The sequence below is a fragment of the Salmo salar genome, unplaced genomic scaffold (genome assembly GCF_965601325.2).
Source record: "Salmo salar unplaced genomic scaffold, fSalSal1 ptg000221l, whole genome shotgun sequence".
Classification (NCBI taxonomy): Eukaryota; Metazoa; Chordata; class Actinopteri; order Salmoniformes; family Salmonidae; genus Salmo; species Salmo salar.
In genome coordinates, this window is record NW_027675333.1 from 661984 (window position 1) to 680570 (window position 18587).

At 38.5% G+C, this 18587-nt stretch overlaps 1 protein-coding gene and 1 pseudogene across 1 annotated transcript; both read left to right on the forward strand.

Moving 5' to 3' along the window:
* Nucleotides 1-2560: 2560 nt before the first annotated feature.
* LOC145867147 (uncharacterized) lies at nucleotides 2561-8953 on the forward strand. Its single transcript, XM_082971206.1, has 2 exons — nucleotides 2561-3459; nucleotides 7725-8953. Exons 1-2 carry the CDS (start codon nucleotides 3117-3119, stop codon nucleotides 8609-8611), a joined length of 1230 nt encoding a protein of 409 aa, XP_082827332.1. The 5' UTR covers nucleotides 2561-3116; the 3' UTR covers nucleotides 8612-8953.
* An 8056-nt stretch (nucleotides 8954-17009) lies between these two features.
* Nucleotides 17010-18251, forward strand: LOC145867170 (uncharacterized; annotated as a pseudogene).
* Nucleotides 18252-18587: the final 336 nt, after the last annotated feature.

The following is an 18587-nucleotide window of genomic DNA, read 5'->3' on the forward strand; positions in this document are numbered from 1 at the left end:
CCACATATATAAGGTTTCTCTCCTGTGTGTCTTCTCTGGTGTACAGTCAGAATGCAGAGGTCTCGAGGTCAACTATTTTTGATGTGTTTTCGCGTATCATTTTCTCCAGACCATCGGCTCTTTCGTTTATCTTTGCAGAGACAGCATCGATTATGTTGACCTGTAATTCGCGCAAAGATAATTCTTTCTGTGTCTTTTTGGGTGCAGGACTATTGACTGCATTTTCAGAATCAACCGAATGTCCAGAATCCTCCATTTCTTCTCCTGATGAGTCAGGTGGCGGTTTTTCTCCAACGTATGAGTGCTCAGCTAGCAACTGCCTTCTCCTCCCTTTGCTCTTTCGCACATTTTTTCCTTCCATTTCTCAAAGTTATGAATCAAATTATCGGTCAACTAAGTGTTGTTCTCTATTGTGTTTACTATAAGCCAAGTTCCGTTACATTTAAGTAAGTTTGAGAGGGATAAAAGTTAAGGTTACTCGGAGCAAGCTGAAATCTCGTCTACACTCGCCGCCATCTTCCAGCGCCCCCCCCAGCCCAGGTGTGTCCCATTTCACTGACGACCCTCCCGGCTCCGCCCACCGACATCCTATTAAGGAAAACAAGAGAAAAGAGAAAGAATTCAGCAGACAGAGTGGGAGGGTCACAGCAGTATGGTGATATACCAGGGACTGGGGATGCAGTTAGGTTTGTATAGTCTGATGATATACCAGGGACTGGGGATGCAGTTAGGTTTGTACAGTCTGGTGATATACCAGGGACTGGGGATGCAGTTAGGTTTGTATACAGTCTGATGATATACCAGGGACTGGGGATGCAGTTAGGTTTGTATGCAGTCTGGTGATATACCAGGGACTGGGGATGCAGTTAGGTTTGTATGCAGTCTGATGATATACCAGGGACTGGGGATGCAGTTAGGTTTGTACAGTCTGATGATATACCAGGGACTGGGGATGCAGTTAGGTTTGTATACAGTCTGATGATATACCAGGGACTGGGGATGCAGTTAGGTTTGTACAGTCTGATGATATACCAGGGACTGGGGATGCAGTTAGGTTTGTATACAGTCTGATGATATACCAGGGACTGGGGATGCAGTTAGGTTTGTATGCAGTCTGGTGATATACCAGGGACTGGGGATGCAGTTAGGTTTGTATGCAGTCTGATGATATACCAGGGACTGGGGATGCAGTTAGGTTTGTATACAGTCTGATGATATACCAGGGACTGGGGATGCAGTTAGGTTTGTATAGTCTGGTGATATACCAGGGACTGGGGATGCAGTTAGGTTTGTACAGTCTGGTGATATACCAGGGACTGGGGATGTAGTTAGGTTTGTACAGTCTGATGATATACCAGGGACTGGGGATGCAGTTAGGTTTGTATGTAGTCTGGTGATATACCAGGGACTGGGGATGTAGTTAGGTTTGTACAGTCTGGTGATATACCAGGGACTGGGGATGCAGTTAGGTTTGTATACAGTCTGATGATATACCAGGGACTGGGGATGCAGTTAGGTTTGTATAGTCTGGTGATATACCAGGGACTGGGGATGTAGTTAGGTTTGTATACAGTCTGGTGATATACCAGGGACTGGGGATGCAGTTAGGTTTGTATACAGTCTGATGATATACCAGGGACTGGGGATGCAGTTAGGTTTGTATGCAGTCTGATGATATACCAGGGACTGGGGATGTAGTTAGGTTTGTACAGTCTGGTGATATACCAGGGACTGGGGATGCAGTTAGGTTTGTACAGTCTGGTGATATACCAGGGACTGGGGATGCAGTTAGGTTTGTACAGTCTGGTGATATACCAGGGACTGGGGATGCAGTTAGGTTTGTATGCAGTCTGATGATATACCAGGGACTGGGGATGCAGTTAGGTTTGTATGCAGTCTGGTGATATACCATGGCCTGGGGATGTAGTTAGGTTTGTACAGTCTGATGATATACCAGGGACTGGGGATGCAGTTAGGTTTGTACAGTCTGGTGATATACCAGGGACTGGGGATGCAGTTAGGTTTGTATGCAGTCTGATGATATACCAGGGACTGGGGATGCAGTTAGGTTTGTATGCAGTCTGATGATATACCAGGGACTGGGGATGTAGTTAAGTTTGTACAGTCTGGTGATATACCAGGGTCTGGGGATGCAGTTAGGTTTGTACAGTCTGGTGATATACCAGGGACTGGGGATGCAGTTAGGTTTGTATGCAGTCTGGTGATATACCAGGGACTGGGGATGTAGTTAGGTTTGTACAGTCTGGTGATATACCAGGGACTGGGGATGCACTTAGGTTTGTACAGTCTGGTGATATACCAGGGACTGGGATGCAGTTAGGTTTGTACAGTCTGGTGATATACCAGGGACTGGGGATGCAGTTAGGTTTGTACAGTCTGGTGATATACCAGGGACTGGGGATGTAGTTAGGTTTGTACAGTCTGATGATATACCAGGGACTGGGGATGTAGTTAGGTTTGTACAGTCTGATGATATACCAGGGACTGGGGATGCCGTTAGGTTTGTTTTCCTCTAGCTACTCTCCAGTTTGCTCCCAGCAGCGTTAATAGAACATAGATCACTGTTCAACTAGGCTGCAGAGTTCCTATTTTGACAGATAATTCAACCAGTGTGACCAGTGGGTTTCTTTAAATGAATGAATATGAAACTGCCTTAAATACAGATGTGAAGGACAGTATGTTTTAAATTCTCACTCAAAATATGCACTGCTCTTTTTGAACGTCTCAATATAATATTATTATTTAATGAAAGGAATGAAAAATACATTTGTGTGCAACAACAACTGCGTTTCCCTCCAGTCAGCAGACGGCGATGTGCGTCTTTCAGGCGATGCTGCAGCGTGACGTATAATCTAGTGGACGGAACACTTCTTCAACAACATCTAGTCAGCCACCTCGGTAGCCAACAGCCGAAACATTTAGACTGTTTCTGTGCATATTTGCCTCTGTTTTTTAAATATACTTCTGACATCTAGTTAATTTCCCCCATTTAAATGTTATAGGTACATTGTTAGTCAACTAGCTGGCTTGATAAGTTAGCCTAGCACTAAACTAGTCGCTCATGCTAACTAGCTAGCTAGCTAACATCCCCGAACATGAGCTCCCTAAACTACTCCCCTCCTGTTAAAGAAGAGGAGGTCTGCTGGACGGAGAAAGAAGCTCTGGGGCTGAACATTGTCGTGAAAGAGGAGAAGGAAGAGGAGGATGTCACAGTAAAACAAGAAGTAGAGGGTGAGGCTGTTACCGTGAAAGAAGAAGAGAAAGACGTTTCAGTGAAAGAAGAGGAAGACACGTTCAGAGTGAAAGAGGAGGAGGATGTTACAGTAAAAGAAGAGGAAGAGGTGAAAGAGGAGGATGTAGTTTTTGAAGTGAAGGAGGGGAAACAGGGAGAGAGAACTGTCATATTGACAGAGGAGTCAGGAGATCTGATTACCACCAGTAAGTACTGTCTTAAAAACGGGCTCTAACTGCAAAGGTTTTGAACGAATGTGTTGTTTTAAAGCAGCATGCTACTGAAATTCTATACTTGAAAATGTTGTTCTGTACTATAGGAATTTATGTTATAATATAATGTTGAAGCTACATTTTAAATCCCTGAATGCTGATTGGCTGACAGCCGTGGTATATCAGGCCGTATACCATGGGTATGACAACATGTATTTTTACTGTTCTGATTACGTTGGTAACCAGTTTATAATAGCAATAAGACACCTCAGTGATAGATGGCCAATATACCACGGCTAAGGGCTGTATCCAGGTACTCTGTGTTGCGTCGTGCATAAGGACAGTCTTTAACCGTGCTATATTGGCCATATACCACACTTCCTCTGGTCTTATTGCTTAACTGTAACATGTGTATACCATCAGAGTCCCTCCCACCACAAAATCACAACTTAATTGTCTCACAGAATGGCAAACAAGTTATAAATGAAACTTTTGATGTGTGTCTATTGTAGGCCTTGTGTGGAGTGTGTATACCAACAAAAAGCAGATTTCTAAATAATGTTGGAGAAATACATAAAATAAGATGCATTATTGACATGAAATGGACATGTGTTATGGGGAGACTGAACATATTAGCAAAAGGACAAGCGTTTTGGGGTGACTGAACATATTAGCAAACGTTTGTAAGTCTACAAAAAAACATAAAATAAAATAGCCATTTCAAGGAAAGGCTGAACTAAAGAATTATCATTTAGAAAGTATGGTAATTATTACTTTAGAGATGAAGTGGGACACCAACAAAATGTTATTTACATTGGATCAAATACAGCCTATAACATGACATTATCTATTATTATAGAGCTCTGATCAGCCTATAACATGACATTATCTATTATTATAGAGCTCTGATCAGCCTATAAACATGATCTATTATTATAGAGCTCTGATCAGCCTATAAACATGACATTATCTATTATTATAGAGCTCTGATCAGCCTATAACATGACATTATCTATTATTATAGAGCTCTGTTCAGCCTATAACATGACATTATCTATTATTATAGAGCTCTGATCAGCCTATAACATGACATTATCTATTATTATAGAGCTCTGATCAGCCTATAACATGACATTATCTATTATTATAGAGCTCTGATCAGCCTATAAACATGACATTATCTATTATTATAGAGCTCTGATCAGCCTATAACATGACATTATCTATTATTATAGAGCTCTGATCAGCCTATAAACATGACATTATCTATTATTATAGAGCTCTGATCAGCCTATAAACATGACATTATCTATTATTATAGAGCTCTGATCAGCCTATAACATGACATTATCTATTATTATAGAGCTCTGTTCAGCCTATAAACATGACATTATCTATTATTATAGAGCTCTGATCAGCCTATAAACATGACATTATCTATTATTATAGAGCTCTGATCAGCCTATAAACATGACATTATCTATTATTATAGAGCTCTGATCAGCCTATAACATGACATTATCTATTATTATAGAGCTCTGATCAGCCTATAAACATGACATTATCTATTATTATAGAGCTCTGTTCAGCCTATAACATGACATTATCTATTATTATAGAGCTCTGATCAGCCTATAAACATGATCTATTATTATAGAGCTCTGATCAGCCTATAAACATGATCTATTATTATAGAGCTCTGATCAGCCTATAACATGACATTATCTATTATTATAGAGCTCTGATCAGCCTATAACATGACATTATCTATTATTATAGAGCTCTGATCAGCCTATAACATGACATTATCTATTATTATAGAGCTCTGTTCAGCCTATAAACATGACATTATCTATTATTATAGAGCTCTGCTCAGCCTATAAACATGACATTATCTATTATTATAGAGCTCTGATCAGCCTATAACATGACATGATCTATTATTATAGAGCTCTGATCAGCCTATAACATGACATTATCTATTATTATAGAGCTCTGATCAGCCTATAACATGACATTATCTATTATTATAGAGCTCTGATCAGCCTATAAACATGACATTATCTATTATTATAGAGCTCTGATCAGCCTATAAACATGATCTATTATTATAGAGCTCTGCTCAGCCTATAAACATGATCTATTATTATAGAGCTCTGTTCAGCCTATAACATGACATTATCTATTATTATAGAGCTCTGTTCAGCCTATAACATGACATTATCTATTATTAAAGAGCTCTGATCAGCCTATAACATGACATTATCTATTATTAAAGAGCTCTGATCAGCCTATAACATGACATTATCTATTATTATAGAGCTCTGATCAGCCTGTAAACATGACATTATCTATTATTATAGAGCTCTGATCAGCCTATAAACATGACATTATCTATTATTAAAGAGCTCTGATCAGCCTATAAACATGACATTATCTATTATTATAGAGCTCTGCTCAGCCTATAAACATGACATTATCTATTATTATAGAGCTCTGTTCAGCCTATAAACATGACATTATCTATTATTATAGAGCTCTGTTCAGCCTATAAACATGACATTATCTATTATTATAGAGCTCTGATCAGCCTATACACATGACATTATCTATTATTATAGAGTTCTGCTCAGCCTATAAACATGATCTATTATTATAGAGCTCTGATCAGCCTATAAACATGACATGATCTATTATTATAGAGCTCTGTTCAGCCTATAAACATGACATGATCTATTATTATAGAGCTCTGTTCAGCCTATAAACATGACATTATCTATTATTATAGAGCTCTGTTCAGCCTATAAACATGACATTATCTATTATTATAGAGCTCTGCTCAGCCTGTAAACATGACATTATCTATTATTATAGAGCTCTGATCAGCCTGTAAACATGACATTATCTATTATTATAGAGCTCTGATCAGCCTGGAAACATGACATTATCTATTATTATAGAGCTCTGATCAGCCTGTAAACATGACATTATCTATTATTATAGAGCTCTGATCAGCCTGTAAACATGACATTATCTATTATTATAGAGCTCTGCTCAGCCTATAAACATGACATTATCTATTATTATAGAGCTCTGATCAGCCTGAAGACATGACATTATCTATTATTATAGAGCTCTGATCAGCCTATAAACATGACATTATCTATTATTATAGAGCTCTGTTCAGCCTATAAACATGACATTGTCTATTATTATAGAGCTCTGCTCAGCCTATAAACATGACATTATCTATTATTATAGAGCTCTGTTCAGCCTATAAACATGACATTATCTATTATTATAGAGCTCTGATCAGCCTATAAACATGATCTATTATTATAGAGCTCTGTTCAGCCTATAAACATGACATTATCTATTATTATAGAGCTGTGCTCAGCCTATAAACATGATCTATTATTATAGAGCTCTGCTCAGCCTATAAACATGATCTATTATTATAGAGCTCTGCTCAGCCTATAAACATGACATTATCTATTATTATAGAGCTCTGCTCAGCCTGTAAACATGACATTATCTATTATTATAGAGCTGTGCTCAGCCTGTAAACATGACATTATTTATTATTATAGAGCTCTGTTCAGCCTATAAACATGACATTATCTATTATTATAGAGCTCTGCTCAGCCTATAGACATGACATTATCTATTATTATACAGCTCTGCTCAGCCTATAAACATGATCTATTATTATACAGCTCTGCTCAGCCTATAAACATGACATTATCTATTATTATAGAGCTCTGCTCAGCCTAAAATACGACATTATGTAGCCTGGCAGGTAGGAGCCAGTAACCGAAAGGTTGCTGGATCAAATCCCCGAGCTGACAAGGTAAAAACGCTGTCATTCTGCCCCTGAGCAAGGAAGTTAACCCACTGTTCCCTGGCTGCCGATGACGTGGATGTCTATTAAGGCAGCCCCCCACACCTCTCTGATTCAGAGGGGTTGGGTTAAATACGGGACACACATTTCAGTTGAATCCATTCAGTTGACTAGGTATCCCCCTTTCCCTATTGTAGAGCTCTGCTCAGCCTATAAACATGAGAGAAAGATTAGATTTTATGTTCTACATTATTATTATTATTAGGGCGGCCACCAAGTTTTTATTAAATTATGTAATGTTCTGAAAACTGACTTCAGGTTTTTGAGGAATCTAGCCTCACAGGAAGACAGTTTTATTTCATGGAGGTTTAATTCAGTTCTCTGTTTAATATTTAACTAAATACTCTGTCTTTGGTAGGAGAGGGACCAGACTCTCACTCTGACAGCAGGGAGACTCCTTTAGGGGAACCAGACCCAGAGACGCCCAAACCAGCGAGACAACACCACTGTTCCCAGTGTGGAAAGAGTTTTAAGTGGTTAAGGAACCTGAAAGTACATGAGAGAACGCATACAGGAGAAAACCCTTACGAATGCTCCCACTGTGGAAAGAGTTTTACCAAGTTAGGGAACCTAAAAGAGCATGAGAGGACACACACAAGAGAAAAGAGTTTCCAATGTTCCCAGTGTGGAAAGAGGTTTACCCAGTTACGGTACCTGAAACAACATGAAGAAATACACACAGAAGATAGGAAGACCTACCACTGCTCTCAGTGTGGAAAGATATTTACTGGGTTAGGGAACCTGAAAATACATATGAGAAGACACTCTGGAGAGAAGCCGTACCACTGTTCCCACTGTGTAAAGAGTTTTACTCAGTTAGGGAGCCTCAAACCACATGAGAGGGGACACACTGGAGAGAAGCCTTATCACTGTTCCCACTGTGGAAGGAATTTTAGGTGGTATGCGAGCCTGAAGGAGCATGAGAGAATACACACAGGAGAAAAGCCTTACCACTGTTCCAATTGTGAAAAGAGTTTTACCCATCGAGGGAGTCTGAAAGCGCATGAGAGAATACACTCAGGAGAAAAGCCTTACAAATGTTCCCGATGTGAAAAGAGTTTTACCCGGTTAGGGAGCTTGAAAAAGCATGAGAGAACACACACAGGAGAAAAGCCTTTCCAACATACTAATACACAGGAGGAGAAGACATACCACTGCTCTCATTGTGAAAATACATTTTCCCAGTCAGAGGACCTGAAATCACATGAGAGAATAGAGAGGCTGTGTTCTGACTTATGTTTTTGATTGAGAAATTGTGTTTTTGTTCATTCTACATTAAATAATATTGTATGAATGAAATCATACTGAAAAATAGGTCTACATGTTTTTTCCAGCTCAAGACATGATCATGTCGAAAATCGGATTAAAAGAGTAAAAAAAAATGTTTTGATTATGAACTTAAGATTGATTGAATGCAGGTGTAAACCCCTAAATGTTGTTCACTATATCATTGGGATATTTCAAACATGTTAATTATTAAATAGATTGATATTAGTATTTCTTCATTCAGATTGTCATTGTAAATGCGTATTGGTTCTCAATTGACATATCTGATTAAATAAATGTGAAATAAAGTAAATGCCATATTGTTTTTGGGAAGTCTATTTGGTTCTATGTTGGGTCTATAAGAATATTTTGAAGATAAATACACAAGGCAGAGTACGAGAGAGACAGAGGACGAGAGGTCAGTACAGTACTAACAACCAATGGAAATAGTGTTTTTTCCTGTAATAGGGAGTTATTGATCAGTGGTTCAGCAACATGGGAGGATGTAGATGTACACTACCGTTCAACAGTTTGGGGTCACTTAGAAATAACCTTGTTTTTAAAAGAAAGCAATTTTTTGTCCATTAAAATAACATCAAATTGATCTGAAATACAGTGTAGACATTGTTAATGTTGTAAATGACTATTGTAGCTGGAAACAGATGATTATTAATGGAATATCTACATAGGCGTACAGAGGCCCATTATCAGCGACCATCACTCCTGTGTTCCAATGCCACGTTGTGTTAGTTAATCCAAGTTTATCATTTTAAAAGGCTAATTGATCATTAGAAAACCCTTTTGCAATTATGTTAGCACAGCTGAAAACTGTTGTTATGATTAAAGAAGCAATAAAACTGGTCTGCTTTAGACTAGTTGAGTATCTGGAGCATCAATGTAACCTCTCAAATTCATAGACAGGTGTCGCGTCTTTTTTACCCAAAAGTAGTTTTTTACCCGGAGACTGTAGTGCGACTTTCTCAAAATGAACATAAATGCTGTAGGGGGAGGGTTCTGGTGTTTTACCAGGAGACTGGGGCCGATCCCCATTTAGGAATGTATGTCTTGCTTACTCACACTCTGCATGTGTTGATACCTGGCTGAAAACCCTCACAGTTGTTGGCCAACAGATTTTGTCATGGAGTTTTCATTCAATAGGGTTTAGAGTCCATTTCATCTTAAGCCATTCTTTTAAATACGGTAATACCTTTAATTAGAATGTTGTACCTGTAAATACCTTTTCATTCTAATTTTGTTGACGGACTCAATAGAATACACGGAGTCAGAAACTAGGGATCAATTCAAGAAAGTCATCATTCGTCTCTGTTTCAACACCAACTGGTAGATTTAAAAATACTCTGATCTTGTAGATTATTTAGGTACATTTTTGGGTTAGGAAAGTATGTATGAATCATAAAAACAATAGTCCTATAAATCTACCCTAATTCTTACTAATCATGGAAGTTTGATGACAACGGCCCAATCCTACATTTACATAAGTGTTCAGACCCTTAACTCAGTACTTTGTTGAAACACCTTTGGCAGCGATTACAGCCTTGAGTCTTCTTGGGTATGACACTAGAAGCTTGGCACACCTGTATTTGGGGAGTTTCTTCCATTCTTCTCTGCAGATCCTCTCAAGCTCTGTCAGGTTGGATGGGGAGCATCGCTGCACAACTATTTTCAGGTCTCTCCAGAGATGTTTGATCGGGTTCAAGTCCGGGCTCTGGCTGGACCACTCAAGGACAACAGTGCAATAATATGTAACAACTTCACAACAAATACACACATCTAAAGTAAAGGAATGGAATTAAGAATATATAAATATTTGGACGAGCAATGTCAGAGTGGCACAGACTAAAATACAGTAGAATAGTATAGAATACAGTATATACATATGAGATGAGTAATACATAGACAGATACAGTAGAATAGTATAGAATACAGTATATACATATGAGATGAGTAATACATAGACAGATACAGTAGAATAGTGTAGAATACAGTATATACATATGAGATGAGTAATACATAGACAGATACAGTAGAATAGGATAGAACCTAGTCTGTTCATTATATACTTCTACATTATGTATTGTTACACCATGTAGGAGCAGTATAGACCTAGTCTGTTCATTATATATATCTACATGCTGTATTGTTACACCATGTAGGAGCAGTATAGACCTAGTCTGTTCATTATATACATCTACATGATGTATTGTTACACCATGTAGGAGCAGTATAGACCTAGTCTGTTCATTATATACATCTACATGATGTATTGTTACACCATGTAGGAGCAGTATAGACCTAGTCTGTTCATTATATACATCTACATGATGTATTGTTACACCATGTAGGAGCAGTATAGACCTAGTCTGTTCATTATATACATCTACATGATGTATTGTTACACCATGTAGGAGCAGTATAGACCTAGTCTGTTCATTATATACATCTACATGATGTATTGTTACACCAACACAAAAAAAGGAAATTATATTATTTTATACAAATACAATTGCTCAGAGAAAGAGATTTAGTTTAAAATGTAATTCTCAAAAGGTTGGGGTCTGAATTATTGCCACCCATGTTTTCAATACTCCAGCACCCTCCCCTTGGGAGGATAACGACACTGAAATGTTTAATGAGATTAGAGAACACATTGGGTGGGATCTTAGACCCTTCCTCCAAACAGAATCTCTCCAGGTCCTTGATTTATTTAGTCTGTCTTATGGACTGCCCTGTTCAATTCAAACCACAGGTTTTCAATGGAGTTCAAGTCTGAAGACTGAGATGGCCATTGAAAATGTTGATTTTGTGCCCAATTAACCATTTCTTTGTGGATGTTGATGTGTCTTGCTGGAAGATCCACTTATGGCCAAGTCTCAGCCTCCTAGCAGAGAGGTAACCAGGTTTTGGGCTAAAATATCCTGGTAGTGGGTAAAGTTTATTTATTTTATACAGTAATTTTAGCTCATCTTTATCAAGGGTATAAATAACTAGGTGCTTATTTTGATATCTAGTTATTTGACTGAATCAGAAATACAGATGTGGATGTCACGACAGTGACGGATGGTGGCGCCCCTCCTCGGCCGGGCGGAGCTCGGCGGTCGTCGTCGCCGGCCTACTAGCTGCCATCGATCCCTTTTTGTTTCACTTTCTGTTGGTTAGGTCTAGGTAGGCACGCACCTGTTTTGGGTTAGTCATTAGTAGGGGGGGGGGGGGGGTTATTTAGTTTAGCGTAGGATGTCTGTGTTTGTGCGTGATTGTGTTTCTTGTCCGGTTTTCGTGCAATAGGAACGTGCACTGGTTTTTTCCTCTGCCTGTGGTTTGTTTTATTGTGTACACCACCGCAGAATAATTTAAGGGCTGCGCCCCTATATTTTTGGCGACCACATCCAGTTTTCTTAAATAAAGAAGTGTGGTCAAGAACTCTCTGTCTCCTGCGCCTGACTCTACCTCTCCTGTTGTTTTTTCGAGCCAGCCCGTGACAGTGGAGTAGATGTAGAGTTTGTTTTAAATTCTCATAAAAAAATCTGAACTAATCAAACAACACTTGTTGCTCTTTGTACGTGTTATAATATTCATATTTAATGGAGAGAAAAAAACGTTTCCCTAAACTGCTTTATAATATTATCATTCAATGAAGAATAAAAATAGTTCTCCCTCCTCAACTGCGTTTCCTCCCTCCAGACAGCAGATGGCGATATGTGTCTTTCAGGCGATGTTTCTAGTGTGACGTATAATCTAGTGGACGGAACGCTTCTTCAACAACTGCAGCCACCTCGGTAGCTCGCTAGCCGACAAAGTCGGAACATTCAAGTTCTTTGGACAATTTCGTGGTTTAATTGCCACTGTGATTTAAACATGCTTATGTGGAAACAACTAGCTACCCCATTAAATGTAATATTTACGTTGTAAGTCAACTAGCTGGCTGGTTAAATTAGCACTATGCTAATGCTAACTAGCTATTATCTCCGACCATGAGTTCACTAAGCTACTCTCCTCCTGTTAAAGAAGATGTCTGCTGGACGGAGAAAGAAGCTCTGTTGAAAGAGGAGGAAGAGGAGGCTGTTACAATACAACAACAAGTAGAGGGTGAGGCTGTTACAGTGAAAGAAGAAGAGAAAGACGTTACAGAGAAAGAAGAGGAAGACGCCTTCAGAGTGAAAGAGGAGGAGGATGTTACAGTAAAAGAAGAGGAGGAAGATGCAGTTTTTGGAGTGGAGGATGAAGAGGGGTCAATTACTGTCAATGATGAAGAGAAGACTGGAGAACTGATTAACACCAGTAAATACAGTGAGTACTATCTAATAAAACAGGGACATTGATCTGATTAACACCAGTAAATACAGTGAGTACTATCTAACAAAACAGGGACATTGATCTGATTAACACCAGTAAATACAGTGAGTACTATCTAATAAAACAGGGACATTGATCTGATTAACACCAGTAAATACAGTGAGTACTATCTAATAAAACAGGGACATTGATCTGATTAACACTAGTAAATACAGTGAGTACTATCTAATAAAACAGGGACATTGATCTGATTAACACCAATAAATACAGTGAGTACTATCTAATAAAACAGGGACATTGATCTGATTAACACCAGTAAATACAGTGAGTACTATCTAATAAAACAGGGACATTGATCTGATTAACACCAGTAAATACAGTGAGTACTATCTAATAAAACAGGGACATTGATCTGATTAACACCAGTAAATACAGTGAGTACTATCTAATAAAACAGGGACATTGATCTGATTAACACCAGTAAATACAGTGAGTACTATCTAATAAAACAGGGACATTGATCTGATTAACACCAGTAAATACATTGAGTACTATCTTATAAAACAGGGACATTGATCTGATTAACACCAGTAAATACAGTGAGTACTATCTAATAAAACAGGGACACAAACTCTGCAGTTGTTGAACTAATGTGTGATTTTTAAAAGGGCATTCTACACTCGAATATGTTTTTGTACTGTATGAATTGTTCATGACGTCCTCCAGGGATTTTTAAACGTTTCCTGTTGAAAAGTGATATAAATACAGTAAAGTATAAACACACTAATGGGAAACAAATAAATGTTTTGAGTAAAATAGTGTTTTTTTAACAACTGCAAACTAGACGGAGTGAGTGATGTCATAGTAAGGCCTTCAAGGAGTTGGCTTGATGGGAAGTCATGATGTCATCCAATAGGAGACTGATCTTCATGTGAATATTCATTATTCTTTTTAAAATCCTTCATGTTCTGTCAAGTTGGTTGTTGATCATTGCTAGAAAGCTGTTTTCAAGTCTTGCATTGACTTTCAAGATGATTTAAGTCCAAACTGTAACTAGGCCACTCAGGAACATTCAATGTCATCTTGGTAAGCTCCTCCAGTGTAGATTTGGCCTTGTGGTTTAGGTTATTGTCCTGTTAGGACAGTTTTTTGTATTCAGATTTCTGAAATGCTCTCTAACTACGTAACACTTAGTGTCTCCTTATATGACGCTGGGAAAATAGTTTTCATGGGCACAGAAATCCTAAATCATTTCAGAGTTTGCTAAATCCAATGGTTCTAACCAAGAGTCACCTTAACTTTATTGACAACACCCAAATGGTTACTGTCATTAACGCGGTTCTTCAATAATTACACATAATACTGTAGCTGTTTAGTTACAGTCACATGTTCAACTATCATCAGCTGACCCAGGAAATCATTTTCTGAATGACAGTCACATGACAAACATCAGGACATGCAACAACAACCAAAGTGCTTCTTCATTCATTACTCTGGTAAAGACAGTTATGCCGTGCTCCATGTTGGATCCAACATCCCTAACAAATTGATGTTTATAATGTGTTATTGTCTACTTGATTTACTGTAGGGTCTCGTTAGTCTGTTTGGAAACAGAGATACTTAGCTCATCATGTGTAGAGAACTGTTCCTTGATGGATAGGCTATTGTACAACACACAGAGATATTTTCCTATATTTGTTGTTATGGGTCCTACAGTAGGTCTATGTTATTGTTAGGTGAAGTTATGGGTCCTACAGTAGGTCTATCTTATTGTTAGGTGAAGTTATGGGTCCTACAGTAGGTCTATGTTATTGTTAGGTGAAGTTATGGGTCCTACAGTAGGTCTATGTTGTTAGGTGAAGTTATGGGTCCTACAGTAGGTCTGTTATTGTTAGGTGAAGTTATGGGTCCTACAGTAGGTCTATGTTGTTGTTAGGTGAAGTTATGGGTCTTACAGTAGGTCTACGTTATTGTTAGGTGAAGTTATGGATCCTACAGTAGGTCTGTTATTGTTAGGTGAAGTTATGGGTCCTACAGTAGGTCTATGTTATTGTTAGGTGAAGTTATGGGTCCTACAGTAGGTCTATGTTATTGTTAGGTGAAGTTATGGGTCCTGCAGTAGGTCTATGTTGTTGTTAGGTGAAGTTATGGGTCCTACAGTAGGTCTATGTTGTTGTTAGGTGAAGTTATGGGTCCTACAGTAGGTCTATGTTATTGTTAGGTGAAGTTATGGGTCCTACAGTAGGTCTATGTTGTTGTTATGGGTCCTACAGTAGGTCTATGTTATTGTTATGGGTCCTAGAGGACACTATGTATGTCATGCAACAACAACCAAAGTGCTTCGTTCATTACATAGGTATGTTTGTTGTTAGGTGAAGTTATGGGCCAATTTGGCAAACAGTGTACAAACCCTCATTGTCAGGCTGATGGAAAAGCCAAAGAGCATTTTACTGGTTGAAGTGTTTTTTACGTACAAAGTGGTTGATTTGCGATGACGACACAAACATTATATTAAGCAGGACATTCAAACGAGCCTTACAATTATAATCCAAAGTAGTGTGAAATGCACTCATAAGCAACCTGGTAATGGAGGTTACTCCCCTGAGTTTTTCCCCCATTCACATTCAGAATACATTGTGAAAAACTAAAATCTTTTCTCACCATTTTTGCTCCAGGCAGATATAGTACATCCATAACTAGTGGTTTCCTCATTACCAGATATACTACATCCATAACTAGTGGTTTCCTCATTAGCAGATATACTACATCCATAACTAGTGGTTTCCTCATTAGCAGATATACTACATCCATAACTAGTGGTTTCCTCATTAGCAGATATACTACATCCATAACTAGTGGTTTCCTCATTACCAGATATACTACATCCATAACTAGTGGTTTCCTCATTACCAGATATACTACATCCATAACTAGTGGTTTCCTCATTAGCAGATATACTACATCCATAACTATCGGTTTCCTCATTACCAGATATACTACATCCATAACTAGTGGTTTCCTCATTAGCAGATATACTACATCCATAACTAGTGGTTTGCTCATTAGCAGATATACTACATCCGTAACTATCGGTTTCCTCATTACCAGATATACTACATCCATAACTAGCGGTTTCCTCATTACCAGATATACTACATCCATAACTAGTGGTTTCCTCATTACCAGATATACTACATCCATAACTAGTGGTTTCCTCATTACCAGATATACTACATCCATAACTAGTGGTTTCCTCATTACCAGATATACTACATCCATAACTAGTGGTTTCCTCATTAGCAGATATACTACATCCATAACTAGTGGTTTCCTCATTACCAGATATACTACATCCATAACTAGTGGTTTCCTCATTAGCAGATATACTACATCCATAACTAGTGGTTTCCTCATTACCAGATATACTACATCCATAACTAGTGGTTTCCTCATTACCAGATATACTACATCCATAACTAGTGCTTTCCTCATTACCAGATATACTATATCCATAACTAGTGGTTTCCTCATTACCAGATATACTACATCCATAACTAGTGGTTTCCTCATTACCAGATATACTACATCCATAACTAGTGGTTTCCTCATTACCAGATATACTACATCCATAACTAGTGGTTTCCTCATTACCAGATATACTACATCCATAACTAGTGGTTTCCTCATTACCAGATATACTACATCCATAACTAGTGGTTTCCTCATTACCAGATATACTACATCCATAACTAGTGGTTTCCTCATTACCAGATATACTACATCCATAACTAGTAGTTTCCTCATTAGCAGGGAGGAGTTTCTGCAATCAAATTGCATGTGCATTGCCCTCGTGCTGCAATTTTAGCAAACACAGAAAAAGGCCTTTATTGGAGACCAAAAGTCGTCTGGCACACTGCTTAGAGTTTCAACAACTTGAATAACTTATTTCTAGCTTACAATCATCGATGTTACTACTAATGTGAAAACAAGACTAAATATGACTATTGTTGCTATCTTGACTGTCTTAATTTGCAAATTTAACAAATGACAATTGTTGTACAGTTTCATGGGTACGCTCTGGACATCACCCTTTACCTCAAATAAATAGTGGATTTCTGCTGTTGTGGGCCTTTAACCATCTGTCTGACTTTGTTGTTCACACAGGAGAGAGGCGGGACAGTCGTGGATCCTCTGTGGAGCCTCAACAACCTCATGATGCTGAAGAGGCAGAGAAGAGTCTCTCCAGATCAGAACTCCTCAAGAAACACCAGCAGAGACCCACAGGGAAGAAATCTCACTTCTGCTCTGACTGTGGGAAAAGATTCAACTCTTCATCAAACCTTAAAATACATCAAAGAATTCACACAGGAGAGAAATCTTATAGCTGTGATCAATGTGGGAAGAGTTTTACTACATCTAGCTATCTAACAATACACCAGAGAACACACACAGGAGAGAAACCTTACGGCTGTGATCAATGTGGGAAGAGATTTATTCTGCTACAAACCCTGAAATCACACCAGAGAATACACTCTGGAGAGAAACCTTATGGCTGTGATCAATGTGGGAAGAGTTTTACTCAGCTAAGCAACCGGATAGTACACCAGCGGGGACACACAGGAGAGAAACCTTATAGCTGTAGTCAATGTGGGAAGAGTTTTACTCAGCTAAACAGCCTGATAGTACACCAACGGACACACACAGGAGATAAACCTTATAGCTGTAGTCAATGTGGGAAGAGTTTTTCTACATCTAGCTATCTAACTATACACCAGAGAACACACACAGGAGAGAAACCTTATGGCTGTGATCAATGTGGGAAGAGTTTTATTCGGCTACAAACCCTGAAATCACATCAGAGAATACACACAGGAGAGAAACCTGTAATCAATGTGGGAAGAGTTTTAATCAGCTAAACAGCCTGATAGTACACCAGAGAACACACACAGGAGAGAAAAGCTTTTAAATGTGATCAATGTGGGAAGAGTTTTGGTACATCTGGATGTCTGACGACACACCAGAGAACACACACAGGAGAGAAACCTTATAACTGTAGTCAATGTGGGAAGAGTTTTACTACATCTAGCCAGCTGACTTTGCACCAGAGAACACACACAGGACATAATCCTTATAGCTGTACTCAATGTGGGAGAACTTTTATCAGAGTATGTCATCTGATCAAACATCAGAAAATACATGAAGGAGTTGTTTCATGATATCAATGATATGTCACAATGTAGAATGTTTTAACATTGTAGTAGGAGTATTTTAATAATGTCACAATGTAGAACCCTAAATGTTTGTCCCCTGTTCTATTGATTTCAACATGATGTGGATATTAGCCTCAGGGGAAAAATCCAGGCTCTGAAATGAAAGAGTTACTATTTATGTGATTTAACAAAAAGTGACGAACACAAAAATAGTTTTGTTGGTGACCCACTTGAATCACAATTCAACACTTCAAAATGTAGCGAGCTGTTTTCTACAAATTGTCCTCTAACCAGGGATGTACACATTATTCCCAGATTCCGTGTGGTTTTTGAGCTGTTAGTTTTAACATGACGTGCAACCTCATCTCCCTCCTCTCACCCAAATGATTTCAACATGATATCGATGAGTTATGACAAATAAGTGTTGTGTTCCT

What these genes read in the sequence shown, in the direction of transcription:
- LOC145867147 (XM_082971206.1), top strand. Translation starts at nt 3,117, where the DNA reads ATGAGCTCCCTAAACTACTCCCCTCCTGTTAAAGAAGAGGAGGTCTGC. An exon ending in AGGAGATCTGATTACCACCA is followed by an intron (nt 3,460 to 7,724) that starts GTAAGTACTGTC and finishes TGTCTTTGGTAG; the next exon opens with GAGAGGGACCAGACTCTCAC.